Source organism: Argopecten irradians, chromosome 14, assembly GCF_041381155.1.
Source record: "Argopecten irradians isolate NY chromosome 14, Ai_NY, whole genome shotgun sequence".
NCBI lineage: Eukaryota > Metazoa > Mollusca > Bivalvia > Pectinida > Pectinidae > Argopecten > Argopecten irradians.
The window spans coordinates 25,339,618-25,353,692 of NC_091147.1; the positions used below are offsets into that span (position 1 = coordinate 25,339,618).

At 35.0% G+C, this 14,075-nt stretch overlaps 1 protein-coding gene across 9 annotated transcripts in view; it reads left to right on the top strand.

Annotated features, from left to right (window-relative positions):
- LOC138307937 (peripheral plasma membrane protein CASK-like) overlaps positions 1 to 14,075 on the top strand; it is a 203,639-nt gene that overhangs the window by 121,614 nt on the left and 67,950 nt on the right. For all 9 annotated transcript variants that reach the window (XM_069248867.1, XM_069248868.1, XM_069248865.1 and 6 more), the window contains one exon: positions 13,049 to 13,126. In XM_069248867.1, coding sequence (XP_069104968.1) covers positions 13,049 to 13,126 — 78 coding nt within the window. The remainder of the gene's footprint in view (positions 1 to 13,048; positions 13,127 to 14,075) is intronic.

Below are 14,075 nucleotides of genomic sequence, written 5' to 3' on the forward strand. Positions count from 1 at the left end.
ATACTTAAATCGTCGAATGTTGGAGACGAAAAGTGTTTGTGATACAAAAATTTATACTTAAATCGTCGAATGTGGGTGACGAAAAGAGTTCATGAAACAAAATTCATACTATAAGATTCAGTGCAACCTGCCTAAGTGACCACCTCTATATAAAGACCACTTTATTAGGGTCCAAGATGGTCAATTGTAACATGATTTGATTTCCTTTAGAAACCAATCGGCTATAAAGATCAATTAGCTACGAAGACAATGTATCTTTGCCCTTGGTTAGTCTTCATAGACTTTATTTGCTTGTGTTATATTATGTTTTGCAACTGAAAGTCCAAATGATAATATTCAGATTTCATTGAATGGTAAAATAAAATGACCAGGATTTCTTTGAGAAAAATACCAATACTTGATGAATGTCTGTTGTCAAGGCCAGAGCAAATATTCATATCAAACTTTTGAGGGACAACAATCTGAAATGACTGTGTTCAGTAAGCATTTCAACTGTCAGGCAAATATCATTATTGTCAAAACATCAATCAAATGTGCAAATTGGTCTGTTTGCTATGATAATAGATCAAATGTCAAAATTAATCTTCTTTGCCACAGCAATAGACCAGGTTTCTAAATTGCTCTTCGTTGCCTTGGCAATATAAAGGCGTATTGCCCAAATTGATCTTCTTTGACAAAACAATAGACCAAATGTACAAATTGATCTTCTTTGCCAAGGCACTAGGCTTATTGCCTACATTGCTCTTCTTTGCCAAAGCAATAGGCCAAATGTCCAAATTGTTCTTCTTTGCGAAATCAGTAGACCAAATATCCTAATTGATCTTCTTTGCCAAAGCAGTAGACCAAATGTCCAAACTGTTTTTCTTTGAGAAATCAGTAGACCAAATGTCCTAATTGATCTTCTTTGCCACAGCAGTAGACCAAATGTCCAAATTATTGATTTTCTTTGCGAAAGCAATAGGCCATATGTCCAAATTGTTCTTCTTTGAGAAACCAGTAGACCAAATGTCCTAATTGATCTTTTTTGCCACAGCAGTAGACCAAATATCCTAATTATTTATTTTCTTTGCAAAAGCAATAGGCCAAATGTCCAAATTGTTCTTCTTTTCCAAAGCAATGTCCTAATTGGTCCTAATTGATCTTCTTTTCCAAATCAATAGACCAGATGTCCTAATTGATCTTCTTTGCAAAAGCAGTAGACTAAATATCCAAATTGATATCCTTTGACAATGCATTAGATCAAATGTTCTAATTGATCTTCTTTACCATGGCAATAGATCAAATCTTTAGATTGTCATGAAAGTCATAGGGCAAATTTCAGTAAAATCATAGATTTATATAATGTCAATGTTTTAGACAAAAAGTCCCAGGAGGTTACTGTTGTCAAGGCAACAAGCTATCAATGAAGGTCACATTCTCACAGCAACATGTCATCAAAATTTTATAATGAAGGCCATTCCAATCTTCTCCAAGCCCATATCACTGGCCTCAGTGTTTCATGATACTAGTGATGTTTTGCTATAAAACAGAGATACATATTTCAAAGGGGTGAGGGAGGCAGTGTGTTAGAAAATGAAATAATAAATAAATAAAAAATAAATAAATAAAAGGCTGGATAAAATAAAAGGCTGGATAGTGAAGGACAAGTTGATATGGTCCTCTCGATCTCTTTAAAAGGAATGAGGCATGTCTTGTTTTTTATGGTAGAAAATAAATACATCAATGAATCATTCATTCACTCATCAAATTGATGAGTAAAATGTTTGATGGTCATTCAGAGCAGATACAACCTTTTATCGATATGTACATGGCAATAATTTATAATCGGTGAATGGGTAAAAGTAGATGAAAATTGTGATGAGAATTCTGCATAGCTATGATTATAATGGTAATAGAGGGGTTAGAATTAGATGCGATTTGTTTCCAGTTATCGTAAAAAAATCTATTTATATCAACCCTGCTTGAGGCTAAAGGAGCTTTTGGAAATGCTTGATTCAATTTCGCGCGTCACAGTAATTGACAATTTCTGCCTCTTCAGTATTAAGTGGATGGGGTCTCTCCATTAAGATGAAGCTACGAAAGCAAACAATATTTAGTTCAAAAGCATACAGACGCCGACATCTTTCCTTCTGAACAAGCCGACGACCAAACTCAATGGATAAAGTCAATTAAGTTCACTCTGGGAACATATGAAATTATTGTGACAGTAAAATCGATTGTCATTAATAACTTGTGATTACCCCATTGTTTTATAGTGTTTACTCTAGACATCATTGTTCGGTGCATTTTTATGGACGTAGACTTTTCGTCCAGTTTCATAAGTCTATAGAGAATCATGGTCTCAGATTCCTAACGGTCCACCGCAGATGCTCATCGATTGTTCTGTGTTCTTTTTAAAACTGGATTTTCTCGGGAATACTACTGAGGCTTAAAGACTCATTTATTCATCAAACGTCTTAATTCAGACAACTCAGCTACCCTATCTAATTTATAGAATTTTGCTGGTTTCAACAAAACATTACAATGAACATTAATTTGAACACTCCAAAAATGTGAATGAAGTTTTAAAATGTTATTGCAATCCCAGTGCCTACTTTTTGATGACTGAATTGTTTTGAAAATTCATTTGGAACCAAAACATTTTTGACATGATAATGTAAATGGTTCTATTGTCATGTCTTTGTTCTTATTTCCATCCATTTGTCTTTCTTTCCTCACTCTTTCTGCTTTACTAAACCTTTTACGTTTTGTTCAGAGCTAAGGCAGTATACCATATACCAAGATGCAATTAATTGACCTTAATTAATACATTTTGATTTGTAATCTGTAATGAAAAATGTCTGGTCTACATTAATTATAAAAAATCTAGCTTCCTTAAACATCTGCTCCTAGTATTAGACCACCAAATAAGACCTATTTTTCGGATCCCAAATAGCCAAATTTTAATTAATTTTGACCTTGAATAAAAACCACTTGACCATTTCCCTTGTACCATGAATAGTCTTTATTGACAATTTTGACTGTATATATAATATGTCATATACTGTAACAACAGGAAACTGGAATTTGCCGAATTGTTTTGTTTACAAACCTTGACATGTAACATGGTGCCACAGGAATAATTTGGTATGGTGAGATGTCCATCAAAACTAAGCATGCCTTCTCTCACGACCAACACACGATGTGTCTCCAGCAAACGTCAATAAAAAAAACAAACCAAGCCTGACAGCGGGGAATTCAGACGTTAACTCATTACACAGAAGGTTGTTACGGCATGTAACTTTTGCTCGCGTGCAGCAGTAGGGGACAAAAATTCACACCACGTATCATATAGAGTGAGCTGTCTATCGTAGCGGATTGGGCTGTAATTATTGAATTGATTACCCGTTGTCCAATTAGAGATTTCATTAATGTGTTTGAGGTTTAACGTTACGTAGTCAGGCATGTGATCTCGATGACAGATTTATACCCTCGTACAGATGGGCATACGCTGATGTTGCAGAGCCACAGCTGACGACTCGCAGGACAAACTGGCTTCATTTTCGTCTTGACGTCAACAACGCCACAGGACCTGTCGCCGGCACCAATACTAACAGATATGTTGTGACATTGACTTACAGGCAATCTAACAGGCGGGATTCATTTGTATTGTGACGACAAAAAAAAAAAAGATAAATGCCGACCGGATTCAGATATGTTGTAGTAACTTTACAGTTTTCAAAAGGATCAAAAAAGAGAAATGTCACAGATATGTTATAAGATGAATACATAAGGATGAAAAAAAGATTGAATGTTGACAGGAATCAGAAGCATTATAGTAACTTTACAGTTTTCAAAAGGATACATGGATCTACTAAATCATTGATGTCGTCATCAAAAATATGAACTGTTTCGAGAGGATTTGAAAACATGGATTATACAATATATTTGTAAAGAGTGCAATTGTGACAAAACTGGTTCAGTTTTTGTTGTGATCTAACATAAAAAAATGTCTTCTTATGGAAAAGCCTTCTTCAGGAAAAAATGTTACAACTTTTCTTGTGTATTAATAACAGATTTGATGTACCATCTTCATCATCAAGATCGGTTTTGGATTAGCTGAGAAAATGTTAATCTCACAAACCTTTGTATAATATTCAAGGAACAAGTGTCTTCCAATGAAAAATCTTTTTAATCAGAAAAAATATGTGATGGCTTTTCCTGTGTACATATTTGACATCCATCATCATCAAAATTTATCATTAATTGAGTAGCAATTCTGTTATGCCACAAAATTTGGTTTTACAATTTATTATGGTGGCACTCAAACAAGGACTATGTAGGATTTATTTTTTTGTGACATCAAACTAGAGAAAGTTGATGTAGGATTTATTTATTTTTTCAAGCTCCATTTGTAATATATTAATGGATGTTAAGGAATATATTTATAATGTCCGCACCATGTTATCAAAGCTTCAGAGTTCAAACTTCACGAAATCCTGGATTAATTTTAATGTCATATTAAATTTCTGAAATATGTCTGAACATGTGATGGCCTGATCGAAAAGAATCATACCTGTACATTGAATATATGGCCCCGGAGCTGATGTTCTTATTAAACACTAGGCCATGTGGGATGGATTTATTAAAACGTTTTTGAAAATTATTTGAAATTATTTAAAATCCTTTGTTATGGAAGGACTTCATTTAAAACCAAACCACGTACAGTCATTTGAGATGGAAGAAAATCTGACTTTTAAATAGACATATCATAATTAAGTCTACATAGCATTGTGTAGTTCAAATCACATTGAAATCATCGTGATTACGTGTTCAATGATAAAATTGGCTAATTATGTTGAAGTGACGATTAGGGTGTGGTCATGGTTCACCGATTTTCTGTCATTAATTTTGACAACAAAGCAATACTCTAGGAGTACAACAGCTCTGGGTATCTTATATGTACTTACTGGGACCGATCAAGGCAACATAGTTATTGTACATTTCCTATACAGAATGGATTTTGTTGATTTTTTCGCCGCCGGAGACCATCATTAGCACATGTGTACTGACTATAAACATATCAATAGAATATGTCAGATCGGTTTTGTAAAAATTTGATCAAATAAACAGCCATACATGTGCGGAGAGGTTGTATAGTTAGCAGCTGTATTCATGACTTTTAGCCGTGTGCCTGCTGAAGTTGAAATGGTTTCATGTAGAGGATAGAATTGGTTGTCCCTGGCCTGAGATATAAGGAACTGAGTCTCGATCCACCTGAACTGCCATGCTTTTGTGGGACTACGTTTGTTCAAAATGGGCCACAATCTTGCAATATGTACCGTGCTGTTCTTGTTCACGTGGATTTAACCGAGTCCCAACATTGCCACCCAACAGAATGAGTCTGCACACAAGTAATAATCCCGTGGAGTCCTACTTCCAGTCAAGACATGAGCGTGCCATGATTCGACTTTGTGCCCTTCTCTGGATACTTAAAATTCACGAGGAACGTACATCTATCGGGAGAAATGGGCATGTCCAATCGCAACAAATGCAAGCAAATAGTGTCAACGATTCTCATACAGGGGTAAGACACATTGATAGGGGTCCCCATTTGTAACTCGGGAAATAATCAAAAAATTTCTTCTGAGCAAGTGTCATTTAAGTTTTACTGGTAATTTTTATATCAAAGTTATTCTTTCTGGTGTATATTTTGTATAATTTGCTTTATGCAGATCTATATATCATATTTTTGCCTATGTGTGTTCGTATTTGATTTGAAGTCTAATTTTCTTTTTTCTTTGTATGTCTTTTTTCTTTGTATGTGTATAAATGTTATAAAACTTCAGCAAAACATTTTATTTTTTTTTTCAGCTATGTACATATTAAAAAGAGTAAATTCTAAGTAAAATGATGTCAGTAATATTGTGCTAAAATACCCCCTAAAAAAACTACTCTGGCAATTCTTCTTAAGCCTTTATTTTTCACACTCTGTATCATAATAAGTGCCATCATTATCTGAAGGTATCAAGAGTGCCAGAATAAATATCTGTAGACAATCTAGAAGTTTTGAGATCTATTGGAAGCAATTTCTATGCTGACTGACAGTTGTAGTGGAGAAACTCAAGGTCAACAGTAAAATGCCAGCTTGGTTCTGGTCAATACTCTCTTTATAGATATAGTACGATAACTTCAGGCTTTTTATGTAGATATAGGTTACTGATACAATGTTTGATGTATTGTTTAAAGCAGCAGACATAATATTTATTTACAATTTATATCTTGCGATGGAATCATCATGGTTTCAGTACACAGTTCTTAAATCTAAAGAAATAAAAAATCATTAACAAAACATATTAAGAAAATTAGTAGTTAATTATATAAATATATAGATACAGAGATAGGGATAAATGATTTATAATCATACTTAATGAATATATATATATGTAGGTGTGATGTGTAGACAGGTGAGATTTACTTTTCTTTCATACCTATGGGTGTAATACTGGCTGAATTAGGGCAATACACTCATATTGCCTCAGGCTGTATTGCATGGCTATACCCATGTAATAAAGCCTCGTGACGTCACGGCGCCAACAAAAATTTTATTTCCTCGGTAAAAATTTTAAAAAATTTCACAAACTTGACTGATTTTACTATAAAAGATGCAAACAACGGAATTTGTGTTGAAAATATCACAAAATTTTTCATGTATGGAAAATTGACTTCCAGCCGCAGATTTCTTCAAATTTATTTCAAAATGGCGGGATATTTTAGTTGTAAAATTACAATAAAACGTCGAGGTATGAAAGAAAAATACTCTTTCACAGGTGGATATGAAGGAGGGGTATTCTACCCTCAGGATCACAAAATGTTGCAAAACCCTCGGCAAGCCTCGGGTTTTACTACATTTTGTGACTCCCGGGTAGAATATCCCTATCCTTCATATCCACATATGAAAGAGTTTTATAATATAGACAAATAAAGTATACTTAAACAGGTGTGAAATATGGACAGGTGTGTTATATTGTGCTAGGTGATATGGATAAAGCAGGTATGGTTTATTCAGACAGGTGTGGTATATTGAGACAGGTGTGATATTCAGACAGGTGTGATATTCGGACAGGTGTGATATATTAAGACAGATGTGATATATACAAACAGGTGTGATATATTCAGACAGGTGTGGTATATTCAGACAGGTGTGGTATGTTCAGACAGGTATGAAATATTTAGACAGGTGTGATATGTTCAAACAGGTGTCATATATTCAGAGAGCTGTGATATATTCAGACAGGTGTGGAATATTCAGACAGGACTGATATATCCAAACAGGTGTCATATATTCAGACAGGTGTGGTATATTCACACAGGTGTGGTATATTCACACAGGTGTCATATATTCAGACAGGTGTGGTATATTCAGACAGGTGTCATATATTCAGAGAGCTGTGATATATTCAGACAGGTGTGGAATATTCAGACAGGACTGATATATTCAAACAGGTGTCATATATTCAGACAGGTGTGGTATATTCAGACAGGTGTCATATATTCAGACAGGTGTCATATATTCAGACAGGTGTCATATATTCAGACAGCTGTGATATATTCAGACATGTGTCATATATTCAGGCAGGTATGGTATATTCAGACAGGTGGGATATATACAGACAGGTATGGTGTATTCAGACAGGTGTGATATGTAGATAAAGGTGATATAAATATGATATACAAGAACTTTGTTAACTAAATTGTCATGAAAAAAATGAAAACATGAATTATTTTAGTCTAATTTCTTACAGAATTTTGCCGAAATTACAAATACTTTGTTTGATAATAATGAGATTTGACATCTTTTTATATATCTAAGTCTTGTTTGTTGCAGTATCAACATATATTTGATAATTAACTTGAAAATTCTCATGGTTCAGGGTTGATGTCTTGTTTTAACATTTGTGTGCTTATTGCATGATCAAAATGATCTATTGTATGCGGCGGTGTGAACTTGTTAGAAAACACATCTATTAACCAGTAAAGTGCTTCTACAGGGCAGAGTATGTAGGAACTGCTATTCATTACCCTACGGAACTCATTGACAAGGAGGAATTCACTCTGACATTCCTTGTCTCTTTCATCAGAGGACTGAATTTAGTACAGACATTCCTTGTCTCTTTCCTCAGAGGACTGAATTTAGTACATTTTCCCTCTTTACATAACAAATAGATTTTACACATGTTGCCAAAAAATTCTACTGATCTTATTGACAATGTTGCACTATTCTAGGAACATTTTTGAACAACAGATTATAGGATGTCACAGAAGAGTGTTGTTTTTTGTGAATTCCTGTATTACTGTTTGGCAATGTCTTCAGTGCAGCTAAGTCGTCTGATTGCTCTGAAAAACAGTTGTCATAGGTTACGAAGGTGCAATTTTTCTCAAACAGTCTCAAAGGACAAATTGCCGTACAATTTTGTCAGAGTCTGATTTGAGATTTCAATGCCTTGTTATAGACTCGATCTGGAATAATTTGCCAGAGAAACCTGAGTCGGAGTGATGGCGTCGTATTTTCTTGCCACAGGGGACGTTTTAAGATTGCAGGCATGCTTGACAAAGAGTATCATTGTTCTTTACCTTTGGCTTTTACCAAGTCAGGTTCTATAGACAGTCTTCACACAAGTAATTCTGTCGACTTGATGACCATGTGCCCACATGTTCTGGTGGTTGTGCTGTCGAAGCAGACGGAACTTAACAACGATCTAAATGCCACGAACTTCAATAAAACTGTCTTCTAGCAATAACTTCGTATTTTTCTTTGAATTTTTTTCCGTGTTAGGAAAAAAAATATAACTTAGGTTTATGATTAACTTGATCGAGAGAAAAAAATATAACTTGAATTTTTGGTTTATCGTTAGCTTGATCGAAACTAACCAATATACAATTGTATCATGAATCTGCATGTGGGTATTGTTTACTGACTTAAGTGCCTATCTTTTGAAAATATACATGAAATGACTTTTTAATATAAAACTACATGATTGTAAGTGACAATGTGTAGAAGCATATGCAGTGTGATGAGAAAAAGACAGATAGAGGAAAAATGATAAAAAGAGAGGGGGAAAAATGATGGGTAAAAATGAAAAATATTCCATGGGGACTTTTTTCATATAAAAAGGAAATTAATAGCTTATTTTTCCATGCATTAGATCATGCAATTTAATTGAGCTAATGCATTAATTTCCCAAGCCTGATACTAGTGTACATTTGCAGAATACACGCCGGAAATGATTTGTGTTTGGTTTGTCAATAAATTTGTTACCCCTACAGTCAAAGTTGTCTATGATAAGCACCCAAGAGATAAAGATATAATGATCTCTGTTAGAACACACTTAAATTTTTGTTGAAATTTAGTATTTTTTGAAATATAACACAGTGGTCTTTTTACAGAGGTGGTCACTAAGGCAGGCTTAAATGTTCAGTCCAACCTGTCTATAAAAACCATCCAAGAGACAAGGGAAAAAGTGTCTATATAACCATGTGGTCTTTATACAGAGGTGGTCATTAAGGCAGGTTTTTCAATTGATGTTGGACTCTGTTATACAATCTTGTGATATAACAACAATATGATTTATACAACCATTGTATGTTATTGATCAAACTGGAAAATGATGGCCACGTCGTGGCGACATTAGTCCAGGATCGTATCGGGACGGGATTGTATCTCTGACATTCTTGGGTCAGAACTGGGTCAGAATTTGAATTCTGGTGGCGCTGTGCTTGTATTGGCTGATGTAATTTTGATTGACCTGCTTTGGGCGGCTCATCTTCAACAAAATTAACTGATATCATTCAACGTCCCAAAAAGCATATGTGTATGCTAGTTTCCATTTGGATGAACAATGCACGTCATCGCATAATTAAGTAATTTTCGAGTATGTCATCCTCACTTAATATCATTACTTTTGAATTATACTTTAGTTTTCTTGAAGTGTATTTTGGACATGTTATCCAGTTATGTCATGAAAATTTTAAAAAAGAAAAGAAAACAAAACTAGTATGTTTTGTTTAATTGTTACTGTCTCTTTCAAAGGAAGAGAGATTTACATTTTTTTCCAGACCAATCTGCTCTTAAGAGTCAGGGGTGTAAAAATTTATTTCAAAGCACTAGCCCAGGGCTAGTAGACACCAAAATCTCACTAGCCCGGCCTAAATATCTACTAGCCCAGCCAAAAAAAAAAAAAATGAAAAATTTATAATACCAGTATTTTTTATACTGTATAAATTCAAAATATTTTTAATTGATGTGAGTATTTTTTATTATTTGCATCTACTTTTTTTTTTATTTAAATTAAAATAAACATTAAGAAAATCTTTATCTGTGATATTTCTAGACACAATTTTTAGATTTTTAGCCCACCATCATCAGATGGTGGGCTATTCAAATCGCCTTTCGGTGTCCTGTGGTCAGTCGTTCGTCCGTCCGTCCGTACTTCCGTCCGTCCGTCCGTCGTTAACAATTCTTGTTACCGCTATTTCTCAGAAAGTACTGAAGGGATCTTTCTCAAATTTTACATGTAGGTTCCCCTAGGGCCCTAGTTGTGCATTATTGCATTTTGGGATCCAATCGGTCAACAAGATGGCGAACTGGCGGCGGCCATCTTGGATTTTGATAGTTAAGGTTTGTTACCGACTAATTTCGCCAGAAAGTACTAAAGGTATTTCTTTCTCAAATTCTTACACCGCCCCTATTGCATATTCATTTTGGGAAAGTCAACAAGATACTGGCGGCATCTTGGAAGGATATAAATGTTACCGCTTTCTCAGAAAGTTATTTCTTTCTCAAATTTCATACGTTCCGGTTCTCCTTGGGCCCTAGTTGTGCATATTGCATTTTGGGACCAATCGGTCAACAAGATGGCCGACTGGCGGCCATCTTGGATTTTGATAGTTAAAGTTTGTTACCGCTATTTCTCAGAAAGTGCTGAAGGGATCTTTCTCAAATTTCATATGTTGGTTCTCCTTGGACCCTAGTTGTGCATATTGCATTTTGGGACCAATCGGTCAACAAGATGGCCGACTGGCGACCATCTTGGATTTTGATAGTTAAAGTTTGTTACCGCTATTTCTCAGAAAGTTTTGAAGGGATCTTTCTCAAATTTCATATGTTGGTTCTCCTTCGGGCCCTAGTTGTGCATATTGCATTTTGGGACCAATCGGTCAACAAGATGGCCGACTGGCGGCCATCTTGGATTTTGATAGTTTAAGTTTGTTACCGCTATTTCTCAGAAAGTTTTGAAGGGATCTTTCTCAAATTTCATATGTGGTTCTCCTAGGGCCCTAGTTGTGCATATTGCATTTTGGGACCAATCGGTCAACAAGATGGCCGACTGGCGGCCATCTTGGATTTTGATAGTTAAAGTTTGTTACCGCTATTTTACAGAAAGTACTGAAAGGATCTTTCTCAAATTTCATATATAGGTTCCCCTAGGGCCCTAGTTGTGCATATTGCATTTTGGGACCCAATCAGTCAACAAGATGGCCGACCAACCGACGGCCATCTTGGATTTTGATAGTTAAAGTTTGTTACCGCTATTTCTCAGAAAGTACTGAAGGGATCTCTCTCAAATTTCATATGCATGTTCCCCTTGAACCGTAGCTGTGCATTTTGCATTTTGGGAGTGATCGGTCAACAAGATAGCCGACCGGCGGCCATCTTGGATTTTGATAGTTAAAGTTTGTTACCGCTATTTCTCAGAAAGTACTGAAGGGATCTCTCTCAAATTTCATATGTAGATTCCCATACGACCCTAGTTGTGCATATTGCATTTTGGGACAAATCGGTCAGCAAGATGATTGACAGGTAGCCATCTTGAATTTTGATAATTGAAGTTTGTTACTGCTACATATCTCAGAAAGTACTGAAAGGATCTTTCTCAAGGTTCATATATAGTATGTAGTAAAAGTTTGAAAAGCAGGGAAAAGATCCCTCTTTCTGTTGTCAGACATAGATCATTCTTTGGTGGGCGCCAAGATCCCTCTGGGATCTCTTGTTTTTAATCCTGAAACCGGATTCTGGATTCCCGACCTTTGACCCGGATATTAGAATAACCATAACAAATATGGCTGCCTGCTGCAGGCATGGCTTTGCTGCCGACTTTTTGAGGAATAGATTCCAGTTCTTTAACATCGTTTTTGTAACTATTAAAATTTACTGATCTGATAGCTGAGATGACTTATTTGATGGTTTGTATATTGTTTTTCTAGAACTTGTGTTGCAAATTACGTAACTTTCACATGAAATGCTATGCATCACTATTCACTGTGGTGATCGGGAGGTCTACTGTACCTGTCTACAGTCGTAAATAAATTAGACAACATGACTCCAGATTAATATTTAAAGTAAGATACAAATATTACATAGAATTGCAATGTTTTAAAGTGTTGTTATGACTAAATATTGACGTTTTTCGTTTTGAGATATCTTTGAAAAAAGTCACTAGCCCCGGGCTAGTATGGCTAAAATTTCCACTAGCCCAATTAGCTGAAAATTTGGTAGCCCCGGGCGTCGGGCTAGTGGATTTTTACACCCCTGAGAGTTCATTCCTAGTCACCAATATTTGCCTTATTAAATGATTGAAAGACTTGTTTAACTTATGCACACCTGAAATTAAATAATAGACTGGTCTAGTCTTTGATTTAGAAGAGCCTAAATGTGTTTATAATATGGGGTGTATGAAGTTAAAGAAATCAGTGTATGTGATGATTGAACCCATAAACTGATGATTGTAAAGTCAAACCTTGCAATAAAGACCATCCAAAGGACCAACCTGTCTATAAAGACCACCCAAGGGGCCAAGAAAAATGGTCTGTATAACCAAGTGGTCTTTATATACAGGGTAAATTGAGTGGAAATTGACCATTTAGGACACAGAGAAAGTGGTCTTATTAAGCAGGTGGTCTTTATACAAAGGTGGTCGCTAAGGCAGGGTTTGACTGTAAAAGACCCTTAGATTTCTGTTTCAAATAGAAATGTTACCAGATTATTAATTTCTCTTTTATTTTTCCACAGTTATATGACAAGATAAACACACAGACAATTAGTCCTGTACGTCCCCCTCCCTCAGACGCTGTGGAGAAAACCAAAGAGGTACGTCGTAAAAACTCATCTATTCTGTTCTCGTGATGATTAACTTAGAGAGTATAAAAGAGGTACACCTTAGAAACTCATTTATCTTTTCTGTCCTAATAATTAACTAAGGAGAAAACAAAAGAGGTATGTCTTAAAAACTCATCTATTCTCTGTCATAATAATTAAATTAACTATATACATATTCATAGTCAAAGATGGAAAGATTGTTTGGCTGGAAATTAATGTTCTTTGTTGCATGTTTGTAGTGTGTACGCTATTATTCTGACCCAAATCAGAGAATTATTTTGTTTTTAATCAAAGTAGTCCTTTGCTTTATGTGATCAATGACTGGTTTATCCTTCGAGAAATTAAAAAAAACAATGCCAGTATTTAATTAAAAAATGTTACTGATATTATTTCAACTGTGTTTATGGGGCAAAGAAGTAATTCTATCAAGTGTAGACAAAAAAAAACCCAACAGATTTTCAAATAGTTGAGGCAATCTTCTACTTTATCAAGATAGACGGAATAAAAACATAGTCACATAATAATATAAAGTATCAACAATAGAATATTAAAAATATGGCATGTTTTTACATATTGAGTTACTTCCCTTTCACCAGAGTTACTGACCTTCATTTTTTCTCTGTCAGCCCCCAAGGACAGAGTGAAATGAAGGGAAGTAACTCTAATACAGCATAATGTATGTTGACTAATTTAGTCTTAATAACACAATGTTGAAGGGGACATATATACTTTTATTGGTTATTTCAGTAATGGGTGAGAATACACATTGTTATGTACTCTGATAAAATGTCTACAAAAGTATTTTTATTTCAAGGCCATATTGTACAAATTTGCAGAAATAAAGCCCTTCCATGATTATTATTTTTTGCTACAAATTAATTCTATTTCTTATGCAAACATATCGTCACCAGTGCATGCATACTTGCTCTCTGTGTCCTTT